General features: G+C 38.5%; 1 protein-coding gene across 2 annotated transcripts in view; it reads left to right on the top strand.

Annotated features, from left to right (window-relative positions):
- The window catches only part of ZNF277 (zinc finger protein 277), a 170,992-nt gene that overhangs the window by 127,499 nt on the left and 29,047 nt on the right, over positions 1-14,446 (top strand). For both annotated transcript variants that reach the window (XM_020984642.2, XM_020984644.2), the window contains exons 5-6: positions 861-952; positions 13,321-13,431. In XM_020984642.2, coding sequence (XP_020840301.1) covers positions 861-952; positions 13,321-13,431 — 203 coding nt within the window. The remainder of the gene's footprint in view (positions 1-860; positions 953-13,320; positions 13,432-14,446) is intronic.

Here is a 14,446-nt window from a genome sequence, read left to right as displayed (position 1 = left end):
ATTCAGGTAAGAACCAGGTAATCAAGGGTAAAGATGCAAGAATGAGAATCCTATCTTTGGACATAATGTGGAAACCAACAATGACTGCAGTTTGATTGTGTCTAGGGGAGTAGGTCAGACAAGATTGGCTATGGAGGGGGAAGGCAGATGGATTTAGACTTACTAGAGTAAGAAACTAAGAAACATTGAGAAAGTTTACCATAGGTTTTTACATAAGATAAATTCATCTGGCAGTAGTACATAGGATGCTTAAAATCAAGTAAAAACCAACATTAGGGAAGACATTATAGGAATCCTGCTGTGATACAATGAAGGCCTGGAATACATGCTTGCATTTGGAATGAAGGAGGAGGGAGGGATTCAAGAGACATTTTATCAAAAATAAAATCAATAGGACTTAACGATTGACTTGACTGCATATGGAGGAGGAATCAACAAGATGAATCAAAGATGACTCTCAGGGCTTTTAGCCTGGATAATTACAGGAGTGTTTGTTAGTGGTGACAGCAACTGGGAAGTCAGGAAAGTGGCTGAGCTGATTTGGAAGAGAAGATGATTAGTTCAGTTTTGAACATGCTGAGTTTATGGTGACCATGGGACATTCAGATGGAAATGTTCAGTAAGCAATTAGAGATTGAAGACATGAATTTTGGCAAGAGAACATTACTGAAGGTAGAGGTTGAGGATATTGTCAGATGCTCAGTCCCGCTTTGTGTTCTGACCCCAAATTTCAACCACATTTTTTTTTTACAAAGTAGTGTTTGGCTGATTATATGACAAAACAGGTAAAAAATAATTCAGAAACACTTAATCATGAATTTGTAAAACTGCTATCAATCAAATCTGCCTTTGTTTTACAGAAAGAAATCCTAGAGCAGCAACAGCATGAAAGATATGATACCAGTTTCCGTGGGGTGTGTATGTTTTGCAGTGAAGAATTCACAGGAAACAGGTTGGAGTTTTCTGCGTCTTTAAATGATCACTTTTTTTAAATTTGCAAACTCTTCAACACATACGTGTGTGTCTGTGTGTGTGTATGTGTATACTGACCCAAAGCATTAAACCTTATGGTCTGACCCACTAGAACTCTTCAGCAGTATCTGCTAGAAGTCAACCAAGTATATCCTGAGTATACCTTATTTTGTTGACCTATATTCTCCCTCCCCCCTTTTTTTCCTTCTTTTCTTAAAAAACAAAACAAAGAGCTGTAAGGAGATAAAATACTTAATGATCTGGTTTCTAAAACTCTGTCATTTGACACAGATCTGCAGAGATAAACATATCACAAGATGGTGGAGTTCTTTCTTGGCAATTTCTCCAATCTCAAAACCTAAAAAAGAAAGGAATTGGTATGGGGTAGAGAGTTGTTGAATCCAAAGGATATGAAGAAAGAACCATCCCCTACCCAAACAGGTTTTAAAAATGAATTGACACTAGGAACTTTAATATTTAGACTTCTCGTTCAATATGTCTCAGTCTACACTGCTACCCACTGCAGGGGAGACAAACAAACTCCCAGGAATATAGCCTGAGTTCTGACTATAGGAATTCTCTAGACCTCAACCAATATCACCACCCAACTTCTCATCTGTCACTAACCTAACAAGAGTCAGGTAGAAGACGCTGATTTCTGACTAGTCACACAAAGGAAAGATATAATGCCCAGATGATTACACTGATACTCAGAAACACAAACCAGAGGGGAACAAACACCAGGCCTGAGGGAAAGGGGACTGGAACTCAGCTGGGGCCAGTGCTTCCCATTCCCTTCTTCTCCCAAAAGTTACTCAGAGTAAATACTCAAAACTAGCCAAACAGTATATCCTCTAACTTGAGAAAGTTTGAGTATGGCCAGCACCCAAGCCTCAAGGGTTCTATGTAGCTGGGGGAGGGGAGAAGAATGGGAAGAGAACCCAGATACAAGTGAGGGAGAATATAAGGGAAAGGATAAAAGACCAAAAGATCTATGGAGAGCCTGAATAATTACCTAGCTCACAAGTAAATAAACCAACAGAAGAAAGGATGTGTCAAACCTTAAAAGAGAGGAACCAGGCTCTTTGAACAAGTATTATAATATGAAGAAAAATTAATCAAATATTACCTCTTGAAAGGGGCAGCTAGGTGGAACAGTGGATGGAGCACTGGGCCTGTAGTCAGGAAGACTCATCATCGTGAGTTCAAATCCAGCCCCAGACACTAACCGTGAGATCCTGGGCAAGTCACATAACCTATCTGCCTTAGTTTCCTCATCTGTATGAACTGGAGAACAGAATGGCAAACCACTCCAGTCCCTTTGCCAAGAAAACCCCAAATTGGGGCACAACGAGTCAGACAAGACTGAAAAACAACTGAACAACAGTAACCTTTTAAAGAAGAGAGAATTGGGGCCAGCTAGGTGGCACAGTGGACAGAGCACCGGCCTTGGAGGACCTGAGTTCAAATGTGGCCTCAGACACATAACACTTACTAGCTGTGTGATTCTGGGCAAGTCACTTAACCCCGAGAGAGAGAGAGAGAGAGAGAGAGAGAGAGAGAGAGAGAGAGAGAGAGAGAGAGAGAGAAAGAATATTAGGTGAACTCACAGAGCATGGAACAATCCCAGAAAGATTCAAAAGAGAAATAAAACTCCTAAAAGAATAAATTAATAATGAATTTAGGTCAGAAATTAGAAAACTGGACATAGAATTTAAAAATGAAGATATTTTTGAGCCCATGTAAGTATCAAGGTCCAGTATCTTCTCAAGGATATCCCACTTTATTGTCATTGCTCTGAGTCTGTAGCTGTTCAGCACTGAGAGAAGAGAATAAGTAGATTCTTGGTGAAATGATTTTGACTAAATTCAGGATTCTTTCTGACACGGCAAGAGTGGAGTTTAAGTTGGTCTCTCTAAATATTTCAAAAAAACAACCTTGAAGTCTTGAAGATGATGAAAAGAATTGAAAATGTTTTTTTTTAAAGGCAGCAGGATTGGGGGACTAGTTGGAAATCTTTTGGCTTATTGAACCAGTAGAGAGTTATTTGAGGAATAAAATTTTAAAAACCTTAATACTAGAAGGACCAGAATTTAAGAATACTTTGAAGTACCAAGCTGCATCAATTGATGCAATGATTTTTTTTAACTATAAAAAGAGATAGTGGGCTAAAAATTTTTATTTCAGAGTTTTAAAGACAATGTGTTGATTGACATGCCAGGCCCTTCAAGTGTTAAAGATTACATAGTTTGTTTTACAGGTGATGAATCTGGTTCCATAATCTTCTTGCCATATTCATTGGGAGTGGGTCTGATCAAATATAATTGAACTAATCAGAGGTTAACATGAAAATAAACTTTTAAAAGCCTCCAAAAAATAAATCCCTATTTTGTGTTGAGGATATTGTCTAAATGGCTATATGGGAGACTATACCAAGCTAGATGATTTTTAAGGCCTCTTATCTAAATTGCTAGCACCAAACTTCTGAGGACTTTTTTTTTTCATTTAGTAACTTAAATATTGTAACGTAAGGAAGCTTAAAGGCAAACATAAATGCACAATTGTAGGTACACAAACATAGATCCATGTACCACCATCAAATTGTAAGCTCCTCTATATTTTCTTCTTCCTTATCAAGATAAGGCGAGGTGGAGAGGTCAAATCACTTGCCCAGAGTGACAAAGCTAATAAGTGTCTATAGCTGAATTTGAATCAGGTCTTCCTGACTCTAGGCTCAGAGCTGTATCCTACTGTGTCACCAACTGCATTCAATTTTATGTTTTGTTTGTTTTTAAGGTACTTAATAGGGGATGATGGAGTCAGACCTATACTTTAGGAAGATCACACTTTAACAGCCGAGTAAAGGATGAACTAGAGTTTTTATGGTGCAAAACTCCATATTTTTTAGAATGCGTAGTATAGGGTGAATAACACTGGACTTCTAGTCAACAGCATGGTATTCAGGACCAAACTCTAGTGGTTTCTTATGCAAGTCATTGAACCTCTCAGAGTTTCATTTCTTCATGTAACAAATGGTAACAGTATGTGCTTAATAAACTAAAGCAACTTCTTTTCTACATGCTCATGTCACTTTCTACACATCAAAATCCCTCACCACTGAGAATTAAATAAATATTAAAGTTACTGGCTGGACAACCTAATTACCTTGTTAGTACAAGGCAGCCCATAATAAAACTGACATAAATTGTCATTCACATTGCTTAAGGTGAAAGATACCAGCAAGTCAGCTTTGACCACTTACAATGCTTGACTTCTCATTTCTATAACATAGTCCTATCATTCATTTATCTCAAGATATCAAGTTCCATCTCTTCTTGAGAAGAATTTTCTTTCTTCATCCTTTTTGTAAGGCAAAAGGTCAGAACAATTCACTAAGGAAATAAGTACTCTTCATCTCCTTTCCTTGTATCTCACTCAGACTCTCCAGCCTTGGCAAGAAAATAGTCTCAGTCACAAATGTCAGTTAAAACTGCCAATTCCTAAAGCCGATTAGCGAGGCAGTAATAATAGCTATATCTGGTCTCCATGGGAGAGGCTGCTGAAGCTGGTGTTATACCTCTAACATGTGTCTTTATAAGGTTAAGGGAATCAATTGAGAACACATGTCAAGTACTTTGTAAGCATAAAGTACTAAACATGAATTGTTATTGATATTCTATTTAATAGATATACTATTTCCTCTGATAATTTCCCACTAAAATGAAAGAACTATGTAATGAAATCTTACTTTAGTCTCTCTCCTTAGCAGAGTAAAAAAATCTTAAATCTTTCAACACCAGTTACTACCCAGATTTCTTAAAATTTCTTCTTTCCTTTAGAAGTTCTATGTGTTTGGGGGGAAAAAAAGTTCAATGTTGAATGAGAAACTAGAGCCCAGCTAATTTGAGCAGCTCCCCACAGGTTAGGTTCATTGTGAGTCCTGACAGCCCTCTACTCTCAACCTAGGCTATAACTGCTCCTTCTCTTATCTGTGTAATTTGGAAAGATCCAAAAAATACATTGAAATGCTAGCATTTCAGCCCAGTGGAAGGAAAAGAGAGACAAATGAAGAGGAAGAGGGCTAAGAGGCAGCTAAGTTTAAACAGAGAAGTAAGTGATAATTGTTCTCATCTCTAGACCTCAGTCAAAGGAAAGCAGCTGGGTAGTCATTAATTTAACCTTTTGTTGACCTAAAGCTCATTCTATCAGGAGCATAAAATATCAACAGAGAAATAAAAATAACATGGAAGATGGAAAAACTATGTAAAGAAACAATTTTCTTAAAGAGCCGAGATGGCAGACTAAAATCAAGGATTCGCTTGAGCTCTCCCCCAAAGCCCTCCAAATACCTGTAAAAATTAGTCTAAACAAATTCTAGAGCAGCAGAACCCACAAAAATACAGAGTGAAATAAATTTCCAGCCCAAGACAACCTGGACGGTCAATGGGAAAGGTCTGTTGTGCCGGGCAGGGAGAGGAGCGCAGTCTAGCGTGGGCTGTGCTGGCACCAACCAGGCCTCAGGGGACTGAATCACTGGCAGCTATGGGAGTTTCCAGACTTCTCAACCCACAAACACCAAAGACAACTTAAAAGGTCAGTAGGAAAGATCTGTTGGACCTGGTGAGAGAGGAGCACAGGCCAGCCCCAGCACCAGCACAACCTGCTTCTGGAGATCTCAGCCCACAGATTGTAAGGGGATTGAACAACTGATCAGAAGGAGATTACAGAAATCTTTTTGCTGGAATTGAGGCAGGATTCTGTTGCTTTGTCCATATTTGGATCTGGGTCACAGTTCTGGGTAGCAGTCCTGGGGTGAGGAGGAGCACTGGCATAGCAGAATTTGTGGCAGTGCAGAGGGAACCCTCCTCACAGTTCCAGGGCAGAAAAGAGTGCTTGTGGTCACAGACCAGAGCACAGGCAAGAGGAGGAGTAAACACCTCTCCTTAGATCATACCACCTCGGAAGCACTGAAAACTTATAGTTCTCTAGAAGGATCTCTGAAAACAGCTACACAAAATCCCTGAAGGTTGGGCAGAGTCCCACCTTAACAAAGACTTAAAAAGTCAAGTAATTGGCTGATAAAATGAGCAAACAGAGGGGAAAAAGTCAGACTATAGAATCTTACTTTGGTGACAAGGAAGATCAAAACATACAATCAGAAGATGACAAAGTCAAAGCTCCTACATCCAAAGCCTCCAAGAAAAATATTAATTGGTCTCAGGCCATGGAAGAGCTCAAAAAGGATTTTGAAAATCAAGTAAGAAAGGTAGAGAAAAACTGGGAAGAGAAATGAGAATGATGCAAGAAAATCATGAAAAACGAGTCAACAGCTTCCTAAAGGAGACTCCCCAAAAGATACTGAAGTAAATAAAACCTTAAAAAATAGACTAGACCAAATGGAAAAAGAGGTCCAAAAGCTCACTGAAGAAAATAATTCCTTAAAAATTAGAATGGAACAAATAGAAACTAATGACCCTATGAGACATCAAGAAATTATAAAACAAAACCAAAAGAATGAAAAAATAGAAGACAATGTGAAATATCTCATTGGAAAAACAACTGACCTGGAAAATAGATCCAGGAGAGATAATTTTAAAATTAGTGGACTACCGGAAAGCCACGATCAAAAAAACAGCGTGGACATCATCTTTCAAAAAATTATCAAAGAAAACTATTTTAGAACCAGAGAGCATAATGGAAATTGAAAGAATCTACTAATCACCTCCCGAAAGGAAAACTCCTAAGAATATTATAGCCAAATGCCAGAGTTCCCAGGTCAAGGAGAAAATATTGCAAGCAGCCAGAAAGAAACAATTCAAGTGTTGTGGAAACACAATCAGGGTAACAAAAGATTTAGCAGCTTCTACATTAAGATACTGGAGGGCTTGGGATATGATATTTCAGAGGTCAAAGGAGCTAGGATTAAAACCAAAAATCACTTATCCAGCAAAACTGAGTGTAATCAGTGAGGGGGAAAAATTGATATTCAGTGACATAGAAGAATTTAATGCATTCTTGAGAAGCCAAAGTTAAATAGAAAAAAATTGATTTTCAAATACAAGACTGAAGCATGAAAAGGTAAATAGCAAAGAGAAATCACAAGAGACTTATTAAAATTGAACTGTTTACATTCCTACATGGAAAGATGATATTTGTAACTCATGAGACCTTCTCAGTATTAGGGTAGTTGGAGGGAATATATATATAGACAGAAAGCACAGGATGAGTTGAAGATGAAGGGGTGATATCTAAAAATTAAAATTAAGAACTGAGAGAGGAATGTACTGAGAGAAGGAGAAAGGGAGAGGTAGAATGGGACAAATTACCTTACATGAAAGAGGCAAGAAAAATCTTTTACAGTAGAGGGGAAGAGAGTGGAGAAGAGGGGGGAGGTGAGAGGGAATGAGTGAACCTTACTCTCATCAGATTTGGCTTAAGGAGGGATTAACACACCCTCAATTGGGTATGGAAATCTATCTTACCCTACAGCTGCTACAGGGGGGGAAGGAGTTGAGGGGGTGATAGAAGGGAGGGCAGATTGGGGGAGATGCTAATCAGAAGCAAACATTTTTGAGGAGAGACAGGGTCAAAGGAGAGAACAGAATAAACGGAGGACAGGATAGGATAGAGAGAAATATAGTTAGTCTTTCACAACATGCCTATTGTGGAAGTGTTTTGCATGACTACACACTTTTAACCTCTATTAAATTGCTTGCCTTCTCAATGAGAGTGGAGCGGGGGGAGGGAAGAAGGGAGAGAATTTGGAACTCAAAGTTTTAACAATAAATGTTAAAAAAGATACACAGGCAATAGGGTATAGAAATCCATCTTACCCTACAGGAAAATAGAAAGGGAAAGGGATAAGAGAAGGAGGGGAGGAGGTTGACAGAAGAGAGGGCATGTTGGAGGAAGGGGTATTCAGAATGCACACCTTCATGGTGTGGGGGGAGGGGAGAGAAGGGGAGAAAATTTGGAACTCAAAATCCTACGGAAGTGAATTTTGAAAACTAAAAATAAACAAAATTTAAAGTGTAGAAGTAGAAAAATACATAAATAAATATATAGTAAGTATTGAATCTCAGAAAATTATGATCAATCTCTTTAAATTGTGTGTTTCTAAAAATTCTTTAGTTCATCAGAATGGCCTACATGAAGGATCATCTAATTATGTATAAAAGTAGACTTGTAGACTCAAGATAAAATGTTATAAGCCAAAAAACTGAAATGCTGGCTGAGATAATTATAATTAGTAGATGAAGCTGACTTTGTGGTAATGGTGAAACAGATGATTAGAAACAGAGTAGTAAAGTTGAACAACTTAAAATATCATGCTTGGTTGAATCCCATCAAAATGGCAAATGTGGAATGGGTAAATAAAGACAACCTTCCCTCCAATCAAGTGACAATTACATTAAATTGTCAGATGCGAGGAAATCAGAGGATTGTGTGAGACAAGCCAGGAGACAAAGGAGACTGAACTTCTACCTTCTTTTTCCCTCACACATCTTAAGTTGAAAGATTATATTAATGAGACTCGTCTTGTACTGAAGGTTAGGTTTTAAGGTGAAGAGATGCCCACATTAAGTGTCTTACTCTGATATCTCATAGTGGTATGGAGTTGATCATGGATTCCCAAAGGTTCCACCAATGGAGCACGAGCTCTGTTGTGTCTGTTATGATAGAGAGCCTCCGAATATAGTCCCAATAGCAGTCTGTGCCCACTTTGCAAGGAACAGACTAGCTGAGCACCAAGAAGCTCATCAGTAAGAGGCTTGCCACTGGGTGATAAATTCTTTGGCCTTGGGCAATCTGTGGGGAAAAAAAATACAAAACAGCCCTCAGGCCATTGTACTTCTGCAGTGATGGCATCCCTGGTAGGAAAAAAAAAGAGACAGTGCTAAGGATTAATCCATTTTTAGGCTATTCCCATGATCCTAGATAAGTTTCAATGTAACAGGGTGCTGTCTCTTTTCCTTCCCCATCACTTGGGAGACGAAGTACATAAAGAGCAACTTACTTTGCAGATCAGAGAGCAAATGCATAGCTTATCTTTAGAGCCCAAGTAGAAAGAAGCACAAACTTGGCCTCCTAATCCAGACATGGTGCAATAACTCATGTACTTCTGGTGCACATACTACCCTCTATGTGTCTTCTACTTCATCTCTTACTGGCTAGTCAGCATATGGATGACAGAATCATTTCATAGTTGTTTGTCTCTCTAATGGTGTTGATGTATGTGATGCATTTGCCATCTCCTCTGTCTGGCATGTTCTTCATCTTCACCTCTGATTCCTTGAATTCCTAGCTTCCTTCAAGACACAGCTCAAGTACCCTCTTCTACATAAAGCCTTATCTGATCTCCCCTACCCAATTTCTAATATGCCCTCCTACCCTAACTACCTTGTATTTAACTATATTGTATACACACACACACACACACATACACACACACACATACACAACACACATATTCAGTGCTTGTGTCCTCCATTAGAATATAAGCTCTTTGAGAGAAGGGATTATTTCATCCTTTCTATTTGAATCTCCAGTGCTTAGAACAGTGCTTGGCCCACAATAAACACCTAATAAATGCTTATTAATGGTTGAGTGATTTTGTGTTTATTCTACATATTTTTATTCTGTGTAAACCTCCATATATACATGTTGTTTACCCCAATTGAGTGTAAAATCCTTGAGAGAAGAGACTGTTCCATTATTGTCTTTGTAGCCCACCACCTAGCATACTGTCTCACTTGTAGTAGGCATTTAATAAATGCTTTTTGATTGATTTTATACTTCTTAAAGATATATACTTTTCATATTTCACATACTCTATAAACCTTTATCAGGTACCTACTGTGTGCAGAGCATTGTGCTAAGTGCTAGGAGAAACGCAAAGTTTAGAAAAGACAGAATCCCTGCTCTCATGAGCTTACAATCTAGAGACACTAACAGTGTGACCATGGACAAGTAACTCTCTGGATTTCTCGTAAAATGAAAATAGTAGGGGCAGGTAGGTGGTGCAGTAGATAGAGCTCTGGCCTTGGAATCAGGAGAACCTGAGTTCAAATCCGGCCTCAGACACTTGATATTAGCTGTGTGACCCTGGGCAAGTCACTTAACCCCAATTGCCTCACCAAAAAGGATGGAAGGAAGGAAGGAAGGAAGGAAGGAAGGAAGGAAGGAAGGAAGGAAGGAAGGAAGGAAGGAAGGAAGGAAGGAAGGAGAGGAGGGAGGGAGGGAGGGAGGAAAGAAAGAAAGAAAGAAAGAAAGAAAGAAAGAAAGAGAATAGTAATACTTGCAGTCAGTCCGTCAAAACGTATTTATTGAGCACCTATGTGCCAGGTATCCTGCTAAGTGCTAAGAATTCAAAAAAAGGTAAAAGACAGTCAATTCCTACTCTGAAAGAGCTTACAATTTGATGGGAGAGGCAGCATATAAACAACTATGTTCAACAATGTATATACAGGATTAACTGGAGATAATCTCAGAGACTAGGCACTAAAGATTAAAGAAGACCAGAAAGGCTACTTATAGAAGGTGGGATTTTAGCTGAGACTTGCCTAGCTTCTTATGTGAAGAATATATTTTATAAACCTTAAATCACCATAGAAAGATGGGTTGTTAAATTGTTATTCATTATTACAATAATGATAATTAATTACTGTTACTGGAAAACCCAGACACTCTAAAGGGAGCCTTGAGTTAGTGTGATGTAGGAATCTGCCAAGTGAACTGGGGATGTTTGACCTTGAAAAGAGAATCCTTAGAGAGGACATGATAGTAGCATTCAAGTCTTTGAAGGATTGTCATGTATAAAAGGGATTAGATTCATTCTGCTTTGCCCTAAAGGGCAAAACAATGGATTTCAGCTTCCTGTAAGGAAAAGCTTTCTAAGAATTAGAGCTTTCCAAAAGTTCAGAGGATTGCAAGATGATGTAGTAGGTTCCCCCTCACTAGAGGTCTCAATGGCAAGCTGGGTCACAGTTCTTTAGGGACATTGTAGAAGGGATTCTTAGCCTACTATAGATTGAACTGTATTGGGTGTACTGAGATTCTGTGATATATCATACCAAGAAAACTAGAATTCACAGTGCTATGTGATACATCTGAATGAGACATACATTTTTCTATTTAATTTAAAAAATAAAATTAATGCAAGGCTTTTGTCTTTTACATCTGTTATTTTAGTTATCCCTCCAGAATGAACCCTTCACAATTAAGCAAAACATCAGGTATAGTGACTTTATCTGACAATATATACAGTATTGTATCCTAGTAGGCCTCCACCTCTGTGCTATGAGGTGAAGGCATATTTCATTATCTGTTTTCTGCCATTTTCTCAGAATTCATAATACTTTTGCTGATGTTTTCATTTACATTATAGTCCATGGCCAATGTAGAATTTGCTTTGCTTTACTATTTGAGTTTGTCAGGAAAAGGAACTAGCTATAGGAATAAAAAAAGAGAAAGAAAGGAAAAGAAAAGAGTGTCATTGAAGCAATATACTCAAGTGGTGAAATCAGAAGGAAGGAACAGATTTAGGACCAGTTTGGGACACATTGAGTTTGAGGTAGGTGGAACATCCAAATAAAGATGTGTGCTTGAAATACAGGTCTGAAGCTCAAAAGTGAGCTCAGAGCTAGATAGATAGTATGACAGACTGAAAGCTGGAAGTGAGACGAACTAAGACCTACATTTAGAAAGGCTGAAGTCCCAGGCCATCACCAGTTATCTTGACTTCTGTCTCGCCACTGGACTTTGATGACTGTGGAGGACAGAGTGAAGCTGACAGTTTTGTACAGCTCTGCCTCACATCCAATTCACATGCAAATTAAGACATCACCCTCGTGCTGTCATTGGTCCTCTTCCAGAGGTCATCAAGTCCAACCCTTCATATTCTCCAGATAATGTAAATGAGCCCCGGGGAGGTTAAAATTATTTTCCCAGAGACATGCAATTAGTAAGTATATGAATCAGGATTCAAACCCAAGTCTTCCTAAATTCAAGGCCTATACTCTCTCCCAATATTCCAAACTTTTGAAAGTCATCTGTGTAGATGTGGTGATTGAAACTGTGAGAATGAATGAGATAGCAAGGCAGAGAGTATGGACGGAAGCTAAAATAGGTTCTTAGGGATCATCTTTATTAAGGGGTGGGGGGGAAATGAGAAGTCCATGAAGGTGACAGAAAAGAAATAATAAAAATAGTAGAAGGAGTATCCAGAGAGGGTGGTATCTCTGAAGGCAAGGGAGAAGGGAGTATTCATTTGGAATGGTTGCTGCTAGGAGCAATAAAAACACGCACACACACAAGAGAACCTTAAAAAGAATAATTAGATTGGTGGGTAAGAGGTCATTTTGAGACAGTAGTTTCGTAGAAGAGAGGTGGCAGAAAATCGAGATTGCAAAGAATTGAATGGCCAGTAGGAATTTTAATGTACAGTTATAGTGGACAAAGTCCCTTTGGTTTTGAGATTTTCTTCATCAATGTTCAACATAGAACTAGAATACAGTGATAGATTTTGAGCTAAAAGGGGGTTATCTACTAAAGGTCATCTACTCCAACCCCCTGGTTTACAGATAAAGATATGAAGGCCCAGGGAAGTTACATGGCATGTCTACACAGGTGGTAAATAGCAGAGGTTAACTTTCAGTCTAGATCCTGTGACTTTAAAAACAATGTTCTTTCTGCTGCAGAAATTATATGGTGGGAGAAATACTCAAAGATGAGAAACGCAGGTCTAGACTAGTAAAATATGAAGGTGAAGGAAGGGGATGAATTTTAAGGTAATAATAGTAATAATAATTACTAGCATTTGTATTATGTTTAAGGTTTGCAAACTGCTTCCATATATCTCATTTTATCTTCACAACCCCCCTGGAAGATAGGTGCTATTGTCCCCATTTTACAGATGAGGAAACAGGCACAGAAGGATAAGTGACTTGGCCATGATCATATAGCTAAGAAGTATTTGAGGTAGAATTTGAACTCTAATATTCCCAACTCCAGGTCCAACACTCTATCCACAGTACCAGTTTAGCTGCCTTCTTCACTATTGTTGTTCAGTTGTGTTTTTGGAGTTTTTCTTGGCAAAGGTTCTAGAGTGGTTTTCTATGTTCTTCTCCAGCTTATTTTACAGATGAGGAAACTGAGGCAAATAGGATTAAGTGACTTGGCTAGGGTCACGTAGCTAATAAGTGTCTGAGGCCAGATTTGAACTCAGGAAGATGAGTCATTCTGACTCCAGGCCTGGTGCTCTAACCATTGTGGCACCAAGCTGCCCTTCACTGTTAGCTAGTGATTATTTCTATGAGTAATCTCATCTAATCTCTAATCTCATTGTAGGTCTGTCCTTTTGAACCACATGGCAAGAGAGCATGCCTTCAATATTGGACTGCCAGACAATATTGTACATTGCAGTGAATTTCTCCAGACATTGCAGAAAAAGCTTGACAAGTAAGAACTGTTTAAGGAAATATACCCTGAAGTTATGTTAATCTCAGTGGTGTTTTTTTTAATCAATTTAATAGTCAAAGGCAATTAGTGAAGTATAACCTGCTTATTTGTAATATTAGAAAAGCTGAAACATTGAAGAACAATTCTCACTCTTCTAGATTATATTTCCACTTAATTTTAGTGCATATTTACTGTAAATGCAGTTTAACCAGAAGTCAAACATTGAGAAACCTTGATTATATGGGATGAAATTGAAGATCTGAAATTGAGGCTCTGAGCTACTGAAAGAGTTATTACCAAGCCCATGGGCTAACTCCTAAATCCTTTACTCTGTAGTTCCTTGGGTCCTCACACAGAGCTTCTTTAGACACAGTTCTAAAACAAACTTGGTTATCTGGGTTCACAGTCCATAAAAACTGAATGATGGCAAATCAGAATGCTAGCTAGGAAACAGGCTTACACAGTTGAAAGAAATAATAGCTAACAACCAGGAAGGAAGGGAGGAGATAGGAAAATTTAATATTTTCATGTTAATAAACTTTAAAACTGCACTAACACTTTTGGGACAGCCTGTATATACCTAAGAACTCAAAAAATTGCATAATTTGGGGCCATCTAGTATAGGGATAATTAGCCCAACACACCCTCAGTAGCTACTGAAATGATTATCATAGCACTGCTCTGCACCTCATCCGTGAAATTAGGGTTTTGGTATCTTATTTGAACCCAACAATGGCCTGTGAAGTAGGTCATCCAAACAAAATGATTTGCTGTTCTCTGAAATTGGCATTCCGTCCCCTGCCTCCAAGAATGCACTCTCTCTCTTCATCTCCACCTCTTTGAATCCTTCCAGGTTGAATTCACATTCTACTTCCTACAGGAATTCTTTCTCGATCTCCATAGCTCTCAGTGTTCTCTCCTGCCTCAAGTTACCATGTGTACACTTAAATATTTGCAAGTTAAGTGTTCACACTACAATGTAAGCTGAGCACAGGTACTACCATGCTTTTCTATT

The sequence above is a fragment of the Phascolarctos cinereus genome, unplaced genomic scaffold (genome assembly GCF_003287225.1).
Source record: "Phascolarctos cinereus isolate Bilbo 61053 unplaced genomic scaffold, phaCin_HiC Scaffold_1;HRSCAF=81, whole genome shotgun sequence".
NCBI lineage: Eukaryota > Metazoa > Chordata > Mammalia > Diprotodontia > Phascolarctidae > Phascolarctos > Phascolarctos cinereus.
The sequence above is the reverse complement of the archived record's forward strand: the minus strand, read 5'-3'. Positions and strand labels throughout refer to the sequence as shown.